This window comes from Lepidochelys olivacea, assembly GCF_965140295.1.
Source record: "Lepidochelys olivacea isolate rLepOli2 genome assembly, chromosome: 8".
In the NCBI taxonomy this organism is placed as follows: Eukaryota; Metazoa; Chordata; order Testudines; family Cheloniidae; genus Lepidochelys; species Lepidochelys olivacea.
The window spans coordinates 12,301,497-12,314,929 of NC_140418.1; the positions used below are offsets into that span (position 1 = coordinate 12,301,497).

General features: G+C 39.1%; 1 protein-coding gene across 1 annotated transcript in view; it reads right to left on the reverse strand.

Annotated features, from left to right (window-relative positions):
- Positions 1-13,433, reverse strand: part of SEC24A (SEC24 homolog A, COPII coat complex component) — a 51,561-nt gene that overhangs the window by 26,695 nt on the left and 11,433 nt on the right. Inside the window, exons 3-9 of the mRNA XM_084636766.1 lie at positions 12,365-12,529; positions 6,468-6,545; positions 5,957-6,123; positions 4,638-4,810; positions 2,082-2,184; positions 1,118-1,244; positions 614-723 (exon numbers count right to left, since the gene is read on the reverse strand). Coding sequence (XP_084492892.1) covers positions 614-723; positions 1,118-1,244; positions 2,082-2,184; positions 4,638-4,810; positions 5,957-6,123; positions 6,468-6,545; positions 12,365-12,529 — 923 coding nt within the window. The remainder of the gene's footprint in view (positions 1-613; positions 724-1,117; positions 1,245-2,081; positions 2,185-4,637; positions 4,811-5,956; positions 6,124-6,467; positions 6,546-12,364; positions 12,530-13,433) is intronic.

Sequence of the window (13,433 nt, forward strand, 5' to 3'; positions counted from 1 at the left end):
ACAAAACTGATCAATCTCAGATGCACTGTTAGTGGGCACAATCACATGACTTTTACTCATCTACCAAAAACAGAAGTGCAAGCAATGATTGTGTACAATTTTTCTTGATATTAATATTTCTTGATATTGCTGTACATTAGTATAAGAAACCCTGAGGTTTCGTGAAGACACCATGAGGGCTTAAAAAAAAAAAAAAAAGATTTGAACCTGGGATTTAAAAAAATGAAACACAGGCCTCTACCATTTGAGCTAACTGAGGCCCCCTTTTGCTGAGACAGCAGACTTCTAGTCAGGAAACAGCCACGAGAGTGAGAACTGCTTAGATGCACTAGCCCAGCGGAGTACCTTAGCGCTCTTCCTTGGGACCGAGCAGTACCTACACATTTTCCTGTATAAAAGTACAAAGTGATATTTGCAACAACTCAGATGTTAAAGTTACATAATACTGTTTGAAAAAGTCCATCTTGCAAAATTTCTCAGATATGCTCTTTGTGGCAGGGATTGCCTTACTAGGAGTCTGTGGAGCACTTGCACAATAGCCGTCTTTTCTGATTGAAGCCCCTAGACATTAAAGCAATATATAAAAGTTTAATAAGAGGAACCAAAACCTCACCATGTATTCAGAGGGAGCCATGAACTCAATAGTAGCATTTTGAACTTCAGGTCTTTTATGAGGTTCTCCATATACTCTTGTCACAGGATTGTACATGAATTCTTCGGGAACTACATAAAATGAAAATTATAGTATTATTACAATTCACACTAAAGTACACGAATATTAACTGCGCTAGGATTTAGCACAGACATGTCTGAGTAACCATGCTGTATCTGCAGTGAGATACTGTGTAAGAGGAAATATATAGGGGGTACTAAGTAGGGCAGTACAATAATATTTCCCATTTGGAGACTGTTTCAAACTCAGTGAAGCTCTTTAGTGATCACATCTTGGTCCATAGTGGAAGACTCCCTGTATCACACAATCCTGATCTGGGAAGGACCAGACGTATAGCAGCAGACCTCAAATGTCAGGATAAAAGCGTATTGATGGAATGCACATAGAAGTTCAATTCAAAAGTTGACACGAATGTTTAAGTGGGCTCATTGGTTTAAAACCTACCATCATTCACTCTATAACACAAGTTGCACTTCCATCTCCTTTGGTCTAGAAAGCTGACAAAAGGGTTAATATACGTCCTGCAGGAACGACATCTCACAATTGTACTGGAGGTGACCACAGGTAATTGCTGGAAAAGAGGAACTTCTGCTTTAAAACCCTAAAGCAAGATACTTATGACATATAGTACAATAGTAATACTATCTTCTCTGTGCTCTGAGGTTAGCCAGCCTAGATGCAACACCCACTTAAGAAACAGAATAGAAGAAGAAAATACCCCTAATCCACAATGTGCCCCCAAAACTTTAACTGTTAGAAAGGTTGGTTAAATTCAGGCTCTAACCTACTTAACTGTGTATGTTTCTTTTTCAAAAAAAGATAAACCTCTCAATCAGCATGTCTAATTTTGTATTTTCAGTTTATTTTAAAAAGACAGAACACTGTCCCCTAACTCAGCACTGCAGAAACAGACATTTCATAAATAGGTATGTTAGAAATTGAAGTCAACTGCGGAAGTAACAGGCTGTGGGACCCATATGAACGGGGCCACACGAGTCTCAGTTTTTGACTTAGTTAAGAGTTAGTGCTCAGGGAACTGGAGTATAGGAAGAAATCAATGGCTGCAGCTAGTGATTAGGTGACAAGATAAAACCACACAAGCTATACCAATATTAAAATATATTGACTAGCTTCATTATAGATTGAGTGCTGTACTGCACCTCAGAGCTTCCAATATCATTTAAGATGAGGCTAGGGACTGTAATAGTGGGGGCAGATATTTAAAAAGATGACACTGGTTTTCATGGAGCAGAAGCAAGAGGACTAAACAGTTTTCTATGGGACGTTTTTTCCTGGGCCAAGATTAGCTGAGACATTTGTCTCTTATAGAGTTAGTTATCAGTTATTGAACTCTAGTACAGGTATAGATGACACTACAGTGTTTAAAGCTTTGAATATTTCATCATACCGATAAGTCTTTGAAAGGATGAAGCAGGAGCCCCAAAGGAAGTTTGGCTTTATTCAATAAGGCCTGAGTTTGAGGAATGTTAGTCAGGGTACATCGGAACAACCTACATGAAAGATAAAGGGTTATTTTCAGAGGCTTTCAGAGAACAACATTATTATTTAAGTAGTACATAGAATCCTTATATCTTCTTTTCACAGTTGATAGCAGTGAATTACTATTTCCTGACAGAATACCCTCTCCAGCTTTATACCAAATTCACAACAACTTCAACGTGAACTGTTTGAATCCAAGGCATAACCATCACACGCACCTTGCTTTTCCTAAATTGTCACCATATTTTGTACACGTTTGGTTGAGTGGAATAAATATATTGGCCTGTAACACATTCTGTTACAAACAAATACAAAACTTACATACAGGTTACTTAACCCCAAGTTAGACTTCTCAGACATCAAAAAGGTATCTTTGATTATATGTAAATTGATAATATTACCAAGGTATTCCCAATTAGATGATAGCAGAAACTACGCTGCTGGCCTTCTGTTTAGCCTCCCATTTATTCCATTATTTAAAACTTCACTGGTTACCTCTGGTACAGAGAGTTCAAAATGAAAGGTTCTGCAGTCAAGATTTTTTTTTTCCTCCTGTGCCTTATTTAAATGACTTCATTTCTACTTCTACACCTGCCCAGAATCCATTCTGTTTTTGACTTTTGTTTCTTGCCAGTTGTAACTCTTGGATTCTAATACACCTATCCAAGTGCCTTGAAAATACCAGGCCTTTGCCCACGTTCCCACAAGGTGGATCACAATCCACTCTGGAGATGCACACTGCAGACTCATTTTATCAGATGGCTTAAACACAGTTTTGTATTTATTGTGTTTATATTGCTGTAGATAGCATCATGAAAAGCACTTTAGTTACATATTCTAGCAGGAGAATGCCTAGTCATTAGCCTTAGAACTGAAGATCCTATGTACTTCAAAGCACTGATCTTTGTCTAACGGATATGATGGAGTTAGACATGACTAGCTCAAAATATGATACATATGTTGAGGTGAGTGGAGAAATAATTTCAGCTGGTTAGATAATTAACCAGATCTATATACTGGAAAAAGGATTACACTCAAGGAATCTTGTTTTATAAGAGGAGATGAGGTCATTGATGGGAGTTATCCAACTAATCTCATCAAGCCTATATTCAGGTCTCTGACAGACCAAGGGTAAAAGGAGGATTATCGTCTACCAAAAGTGTTCTAAAAAACAGGGTTTAGAAGATGACTTATTAATTGATATTATCTTATATAAACTACAATATCCTTTCATACAAACTTCTAAGCCATTACAATGTTCCCAGAGGAATTTTTCTAGCGAGAATATATGAACCTTCCTTCTCACTTGAGAGGGAGAGAGGTAACTGACTGACAGCAATAAAAGCTGCTATGGCAGGGGTGGACAAACTTTTTGGCCCGAGGGCCACATCGAGGTTGCAAAATGGTATGGAAGGCCGGGCAGGGAAGGTTGTGCTTCCCCAAACAGCCTGGCCCCCCACCCCCTATCCGCCTGCTCCCACTTCCTAGCCCCTGACTGCCCCACTCAGAACCCCCGACCCATCCAACCCCCCCCTGCCCCCCGCCAGCTCCTTGTCCCCTGACCGCCCCCTCCCAGGACCTGCCCCCCTAACCCCCCCCCGGACGGCACACCCAATCCAATCCCCCCTGCTCCGTGTCCCCTGACTCTCCCCGACCCCTATCCACACTGCCTGACAGTCCCCCTGGGACCCCTGACCCATCCATCCCTCCCCTGCTCCTTGTCCCCTAACAGCCCCCTTCCAGGACCCCCATCCTGAACTGTTCCCCCAGGATCCCCCCCCTCCAACTCCCGATGCTCTCTGTCTCCTGGCCCCTAAAACCTCTGCCCCATCCAACTGCCTCCTGCCCCCCCGGGACCTCCTGCCCTCCCCCCACTTCCTTACCATGCCATTGAGAGTGGCAGGACAGGCTTGTTGGAAAGCCTGGGAGGTGGGTGGGCGTAAGCCGCGCAGCCTCCGCAGCAATGTGGCTGCAGGAGAGGGGGGACAGCGGGGGAGGGGCCGGGGGCGAGCCTCCCCAGCTAGGAACTCACGGGCCGAGCAGGACGATCCCGTGGGCCAGATGTGCCCCGCAGGCAGTAGTTTGCCCACCCCGTGCTATGGACTTGCATTTCACTCTCCTCTGATCAACTGAACACCAGCAATTTTGCTGATGTAAATATAAACTATAAAGAGATTATGAGAAACGGTTTAAGACAAGAATGAATCTATATGGCTAATACCTGGAATGTGTCAAGAGCAGTGTTTGCACTCTGGTCTGTACTTTACTTTTTTTTTAATTAAAAAAATTAAGCCACTTTTCATCTTTCATTATTTTAATAAAAATGAAACTGCTTTCCAAACAATTACTGGAATGTAAGAATTTTATATGCTGATTTTTAGACCCTAAGGATTTTTTTTAAAATCTGAGGAATAGTTCTTATTTCCATTTCTTTTGATAAATTATAGAGAATGGGAAACCTTACTCTGGATTACAGTTGAGCTTCTGGATTTCTTCATGCAAGTTTGGGACAGGAGCCTGCAAAGGTGTTGTAGGAAGAATATTTCTTTCTTGAAGAAGGTTGATAGATCTTAATCCTTCTGGTTGCAGACTCAGGCCACCCATAGACCCAGTTATGTGATTAGTGCCCAAGGCAGGCTAAGTTTAAAAAAAAAAAATTAAGACTAACTGAATTTATCTGGATGATGCATCAATTTAAAAAACAAGCAGATTATTTCCCTTTCAGAATTTTCTAGTTCAAGTATTATTTGGTGTTCTGTTGCAATATATTGGGGCACTAGTTACAAAACAAACTTAATCTTGTCAACTATCAAGAAACAAGCAGCTTATATATTATGATAGATATGATAGACAAAGATATGTACCACCATGCACTTGTTCTAAGACTTCTTAGTTTATTGAATTCTTTTGGCAATCAACAGGACACTTGTGTATGCTATTATCCAGGCACACAAATAATAATATTTTATCTGCACATGTATGCATCTGCTGCATAAATCTGATTTCAAAGGGAGTTTGATGCCTAAATACCTTTGAGGATCTGGACCAATGGGGACAAATCTGTGTACTGCATTCTAAAATAGGTAAAGTGAGCCAAGCAGAATTTCTGCCCCAAAATATTTACAGTCTAAAAGCTCATGATGTATGTAAACTACAGGACAAACAGTGGCATGTGATGGTCATAACTAGAACACTAAAACATGTATAGTTAGTTTTTGCGAGGAGGAAAAAGCTTTGCATGCTAACTGGGAGTCTGATCATCAGGGAGATCAAGGATGACAAAGCAAAGAATGGGCAGAAAACAAAAGCTTGGCTGGAGCAAGAGGCAGAAGTGGAGTTACGTTCTTCTTTGAAAGTCTGGAGAAGAAACTTGAAATATGTAGAGCACTGGGCACCAATTTTGATAATCAATACATACAGGGATTCAGTGGGGTGGGAATTAAAAAACATGGTCCAAGTGGCTGGAAAAAGTTATTTTGGCAGCAGTACAGATGAATTTGGGGAGACAATCTTGTAAGGAGAACTGGGACACATTAGCAGTAAGCTGATATTGTTTCAAAAGATGTAGAAAAAAGTTTCTCCCTGACCAGCCCTGGAAATCTAACCAACATACACAGATTTAGGCCCTGATCCTGCAAGCTGAACTGCACAGGCAGACCCTGGTGCTTATATGAACTCTAATGACGTTTACAAAGCTCTACATGAGCGCAGGGTTCTGCCTGCATGGATCTGTTTACAGGACTGAGGCTTTAATGAGATAGAAAACCAACAGGAAAGATTTACCTGAGGAAATGGTTGTGGTCCAGCTGGGTATTGCAGGGGTGAGGACTGGATTCCTGGTGCTCCAGGTGAAGATGCATTCTGGTAACCAGGTGGTAAGGTGGGATAAGAATACCCAACATTTCTACCCATTTTAAGATTCTGGGGAGCAGGAGACTGATACGTGGTTGCTAGAGCGGACAAAGAGGATTTACATATCCAAATGAGTTATCCAAGAAATGCAGTTAGGTTGATACACAAAAAAATAGCGCTTCCATTGATATCATGCTATTATGTTCACATTCTGGCCAGGCACTTACTGAAAGGTTTTGGCTGGATTCTTGTTTAAAAACACTTACACAGATAAGCATAATAAAATGTTATAACAAAGCTTCAAATACTACAATTTCCTTGAGATAAACTTACACTGAGCAAAGTATACATTTGTTAGAGTAACACCCCACCACCTCCCACCTGAAAAGACTTTAAAAATTAAGTTCCGCAAAATTAAAAGTGTTTAATAAGAATGTCCTACCCATGAAGCCTCCTCCTTCTATTGCATCATAACTATTTTGGACCAAAGACCCATCACTGGCAGCGGCTGTTGCATCACCTGCTAAGAACAACTCATTAAGAAATGAAGGCTTAAATTCAGAAATTGAGCTGCTTTTCCTCATCGGAAGTTTAATATCAGCAACTGATTTAATAGGATAGTGACAAGCTGAAGAACATTTCAGTGTAAAAATCTTAATGCTCGATTCTAAAACATGAAGCAAAAAAGGATCACCTAATGGAAAGAGACTCTGGGCAGCAGTCCCCGGCTGGCCGGAGCAACCATGGTCTGCGGCAGCGGTCCCCAGTTGGCCAGAGCAACTAAGGTCTGCGGCCCTGTCCCCGGCTGGAGTAACCATGAGCCCCGGGTGTCGCCCCCACCAGCATCCCCCCTCCATGCTCCTCCAAGATTTAATCACTGGTATTTTTAGTATAAGTCATGGACAGGTCACGGGCCATTATTTTTTGTTTACTGCCTGTAACCTGTCCATGACTTTTACTAACAATACCTGTGACTAAATCGTAGCCTTAGGTATAGTTACTTTTAAAAACTTTTCCTCTATATTCAATACCTGTTGTAAAACATACGTGTTAATAATCCCTTTTCAATTTATAAAAAAAGTGTTCCTACATTGTGGATGAAGCTTGAGGTTAGCATGATTTTGCGCTTACTTTGCTTGTGCACCAGTGATTAAATAGAGATCTAGGAATACAGCTTACTTGTGCTCCCCCTGCTGACTCTGCTTGCACAGAGCACATTAAATGTTATCAACCCTTCAAAAAAGTTATTTATCATTTGAATGAACTACTTCACCACAGATATAATTTTTATTTAGGCTAGATAACAGGCTTTGCAAAAAGTCCAACTTGATTTGCACGGTAGTAAGATGCCAAATTGCTCTCCTGGTTGCACATGTTGGGGAGTGATTTTCAAAAGTGCCTCAGGGATTCAGATGCTCAATTTCCTTATGTATTTTTGAAAATTCCACCCATAAATGATTACTTATATCTGCTAAAAGAATAAGAAACCAAACACTCTTCTCTTAAGAGCACACATCCTGCTCCAGGATTCTATCAATAGGTTTGATTCTATCAATAGCAGCTTCTGGAAGTCACACACCCAATCAAGAGTAAACTGTGGTAAAGAACCAAAAGAATTGTAAAGTGGCAAAAACAGGAAGGGAATTATTAATGAAGGGCTACTGGGAACCATCAATTAATACATAAAGGGGTTATTTGGGTTAGTAAAAGGAAAAACATACCCAGCATATCCAAAAGGTGACCCAAATTAGAGAAATTTGTTACCCAGAAGTAAATAAGCCACCTCATAGTCTGTTAAAAATTCTAACTTATCTAGAAAGAATATGTTCCATGGCTTTGTTTTAAATGTGGAAAAAATACCAGTTTGCTAATCAAATGCAAGTTTCAGTAAATTTCATATGCTCAAAAATAAAAAAAAAAAGCGTCTTCATTGTCCATGCAGGTTTCCTTTTAAAATGGGTCTCCATACTACAATTTCACCCAGCTACCCTAGGACAAAGCAGTTATCAATTTTACTGCATGGGGGAAACCAAGAACAGTTTTGGACTTGATATCCCACATTACTACATTTAAACAAAAAAAAAAAAAAAGGCAGTGCCAATTACAATATGGCCCTGTCTAAGATGAACACTAACTGTGAAACACTACAAGGCGGTTTGGTACAGGGTGGATAAAAATCAATGATTTAAACTGGATTTTTTTGATAAAATACTTTGAGGAAAAAACCCATCTAGAGAGAGTTTTAATTAAGATACATTATACCTCAAAGATATCTCATCATGGAATAGGGATTATAAATTCTAATTTATAAAGCGACAAATCTGAGGAATTGTCACAGATTGAAGTGACACTAGAGGAGGTTTTGGAATTAAGAAACTTAACAGTAACAAGTCACCGGGACCAGATGGCATTCATCCAAGAGTTCTGAAAGAACTTAAATGTGAAATTGCAGAACTATTAACTATGGTTTGTAACCTGTCCTTTAAATCAGCTACTGTACCCAATGACTGGAAGATAGCTAATGTAACACCAATATTTAAGAAGGGCTCTAGAGGTGATCCTGGCAATTACAGACTGGTAAGTCTAACATCAGTACCGGGCAAATTAGTCGAAACAATAGTAAAGAATAAAATTGTCAGACACCTAGAAGAACATAAACTGTTGGGCAAAAGTCAACATGGTTTCTGTAAAGGGAGATCACGTCTTACTAATCTATTAGAGTTCTTTGAGGGGGTCAACAAACATGTGGACAAGGGGAACCAGTGGACATACTGTACTTAGATTTCCAGAAGGTCCCTCACCAAAGGCTCTTATGTAAATTAAGTTGTCATTGGATCAGAGGGAAGATCCTCTCATGGATTGAGAACTGGTTAAAAGACAGGGAATAAAGGATAGGAATAAATGGTAAATTTTCAGAAGGGAGAGGGGTAACTATTGGTGTTCCCCAAGGGTCAGTCCTAGGACGAATCCTATTCAACCTATTTATAAATGATCTGAAGGAAGGGGTAAACAGCGAGGTGGCAAAGTTTGCAGATGGTACTAAACTGCTCAAGATAGTTAAGACCAAAGCAGACTGTGAAGAACTTCAAAAAGATCTCACAAAACTAAGTGATTGGGCAACAAAATGGCAAATGAAATGTAATGTGGATAAATGTAAAGTAATGCACATTGGAAAAAATAACCCCAACTATACATATAATATGATGGGGGCTAATTTAGTTACAACTAATCAGGAAAGAGATCTTAGAGTCATTGTGGATAGTTCTCTGAAGATGTCCATGCAGTGTGCAGCAGCAGTCAAAAAAGCAAACGGGATGTTAAGAATCATTAAAAAAGGGACAGAGAATAAGATGGAGAATATCTTATTGCCCTTATATAAATCCATGGTATGCCCACATCTTGAATACTGCGTACAGATGTGGTCCCCTCATCTCAAAAAAGATATACTGGCATTAGAAAAGGTTCAGAAAAGGGCAACTAAAATGATTCGGGGTTTGGAATGTGTCCATATGAGGAGAGATTAAAGAGGCTAGGACTTTTCAGCTTGGAAAATAGGAGACTAAGGGGGGAAATGATAGAGGTATATAAAATCATGAGTGGTGTGGAGAAAGTGAATAAGGAAAAGTTGTTTACTTGTGCCCATAATATAAGAACTAGGGGCCACCACATGAAATTAATTGGTAGCAGATTTAAAACAAATAAAAGGAAGTTCTTCTTCACCCAGTGCACAGTCAACCTGTGGAACTCCTTGCCTGAGGAGGCTGTGAAGGCTAGGACGATAACAGAGTTAAAAAGAAAACTGGATAAATTCATGGAGGTTAAGTCCATTAATGGCTACTAGCCAGGATAGGTAAGGAATGGTGTCCCTAGCCTCTGTTTGTCAGAGGGTGGAGATGGATGGAAGGAGAGAGATCACTAGATCATTACCTGTTAGGTTCACTCCCTCTGGGACACCTGGCATTAGCCACTGTCGGTAGACAGGATACTGGACTGGATGGACCTTTGGTCTGACCCAGTATGGCCATTCTTATGTTCTTAATTCTATAGTATGAGAATCTAAACATGTAATATTTAAGAAAAGTTTTGTAAATAAATTCCAGTAGTTCAGGATTAGGAACCCAATTTTATGGGATTCCAGGGGCTTCTGTATAGATTATTTAGGTTAATCTTTCTATCTACCCAATGGGACTCAGTGCTCAGTCTAGAAGATCCATCAGAGATGCTTAGTTTTGCAGTTCTCAAACTGTGGATTTGTCTCTCCAGAGATAACATGCTTAACAGCAAAAATGTTTTTAAATAAGTAAATATATAGAGGTGACAAATAACAGACTTCAAACCTATTGTCCCTCTCAAATTTGAGTACCCAGAGTCAATCCCTTACCTCTCTCTAAAAGTGCAAAATTTTAAAAAGTTCAATGAATAGAAGATTGTTGGGGACAGAACAGATCTGGACAAGGAGAAGAAGTCTGGAGATAAATGTGAGAAGGGAGGAACAGGCAGTAGAAACAAAAGTGAAACTGTTTGAGCAGCATATTCCAGAAGTCTTAAGTGTAGCCTATATTGATTTGAGATCTACCATACCATTCTGTCACAAGAAGGAAAAACCTATAATGGCAGCAGACCATAAGAGAGACCCAGTTTGGGAATATTTTAATGAAGTTCCTCTATCTGTGTGTAAGTCAGTCATGAGTGCACAATGCAAACAGGGCAACAAAGAAAAACTTGAATGTTTAACTAAATTCAAAAATTCATGCGCTTGTTTTGTTAAAATATTATGTTTGCTGTTGAACACAAAAATCCAGAATACACAAAGTTGTTGTTTTAGTTAAATAAAACAATTTAAATGTCTGTCTGGTGATGCTCTCCTCCTGATACAGCATGGCAAGAAAATCTCCCAAATATTAATGATTAACCTGTTGAACTGGAGATAGTTCACCTCCCAATGACTTCATAAATATCTGTTTCAATTACCTTTGGTAAATTAATTAACCAAACAATCATTCATTTTCTGATATAGCTGTAAAACTAATCTGGAAAGTTTTCAAAATAAATCACTTTAAAACTGTATAGTGTGTGCCTTCTAAAAATGAAACCGACATCTATCTCTGAGTTGTGAAGAATATATATTAAGGTTATAACCAAGAAGAACACACTTTTATGTAGAAATCCATGATTAAATCGAGCCTTCCTGACTAGTGATTTAAATCAAATCCACCCTGGTTTGGTACAAAGCAGTGATGGGTGCTTAAACACAATGGCATACTTGTGCAGCAGCCATAGGAGTAAATCTCAGGACTGCCATATTTTTTCTTTGATTATTGATAGTCCTGGACAGCTGGTACTGCATAGGGTATTAAAAGCAGGTGTCACTCTCCAACTACCTTAACATACTGTAAAGAAAGCACACAGTAAGTATGATTCAAAAGTTTCACTACAAAAGTTAAATATAATGTACAGCACTTAAATCTGACACAGCATTGCAGAGCTCACATTTTATAAAATTTCCCCACGGGACAACCCTGTACATAGCAGTCCCCGTTCCACTCCAGGAGTAACGATACCATGATTCAAATGATGCTAACTCCTATTTTGATCCTACTGTATAAAGGGAAGAACTCTATGCAGGAGTAACAGATTTTAACCCTCTGTAGTTGCTGCAGAATTGGTGATAAGAGATTTAAATTTCCCAAACAGTTTTGAAACAATGGGAAAAGAAAAATCCCTCCTAAGTACAAAAGTGAATATAAAAACCAAGGGCATAACATCACACATGTATCACTCACAAATATCTATTTTGAACACTCAGTTTTTTACTTGTCTTGTTTGCCTCTGTCAATGGGAAATAATATACTGTCTTTCTCCCATCAGTTTTATCTTGAAACTGTGAGGAAACTATGCTACACTGATGTCAAATTTTCAACTTACGTCAATGCAATACAATCAGTGCATTATTAGTACAGTTTTTTCAGAAAGACATTGCAACACAAATTCAACACACGTGAAATAAATTTGTTCTGAAAATATAGTATCAAACTAATATTTGTGAAACATTTCATTTCATATTTGAACTACCTCTAAGTTAAAAAAAAATGTTTGAAGTTTAAGAAAAAAGATCCTCCAGCAGAGTCATTTGGGAAGTACTGGTGATGAAAACATTCAGATATCAAAAAAAATGGAAGAGTTCTGAAGCACAGTTACTTCCGTGAAATCATGGGAAAGTTTTCCAGCAGCCAAAAGTTTCTGTTCACTAAGTCATCTTGAGTGAGTTTAATTTCTGTATTTACAATTACCTATATTGATATGGAAAAACCAAATAAAGAGAACTGATCAATCCCTTACCTTCTTGGTTTGTAGCTGAATTTAGCAGAGGTTGGGGTAAAGAGCTGTTAGGCGGTCCTACTGGGGTTGCCGATGGCCTCACTAAAGGTAGACCTCCAGCTGGAGGAGGTCCTAGAGGAGGTCTAACAGGAGCTAACGGCCGATTCACTGGTGGAGGAACAGAGCCTGCAGAGATAATTCATTTTCAAGAGCTTTAAACCGACTGAAGAGTCACAGATGGTTACTTACATACAGGTCAATCTAAATATTGATCTTATTTATTCATTGGAAACATCAGCACAAGATACAGAAACCCCAAAAGAAGCACATGAAGTTTAACAGCTCTTTGCCAGTTTTTCTTCTCATCCTTACGTACTGGGACTTCTGCAGCTCCATGATCTATGTCACCACCTGTTTTGATGATTCATAACCATTACAGCAAGATTTTCAAAGCACATTAACCACGAGAGTTGCCTTTGAAAATGCCAGCCTAAGTCAATACTATGCATCTAATGATCGTATAAATTCATACTAAAAAAAACACCACAGATTTCCCTTGACAAGATGTTCATCTGCCACCTATATGATTTGATGCTAAGCAGTCATTGTTAGAAATACGTATTTTCTAGATTTTTTTTTAATTACTGGTCAACAAAGATTTTACACTGAGAATGCTGCAGCAATGAGACACAACCCAAGTATACTCATGCAATGCAAGGGATTTTTGTTTTGAAACTAAATACTCTAGGTCAAGGATACTACACAAAGGTTTATTAGCATCTATATATTGAAAAGCTCACATGAAGTGTTTTATCTTCCTAGGTTAGAGAAATGTACAGAAGTTCTAAGATCACACCGTTTTTCTGTAACTTCATCCCTCCCTTAGCCAATGGAAGATTTTCCCCTTCCTGGACATCCATGGATAATTTAAAGACAATTACTTATTTGATTGCCATCCTGACTTTACTTTTTTACTTTACACTTAAGAGTCATCCTAGGAGCACACCTTTTTCCATTTCAGAGGTGGTAGGTCTACCCTTCTCTAAAAGCATCAGGCGCACTATCAGTCATTAACTAAATTTGGAATAGT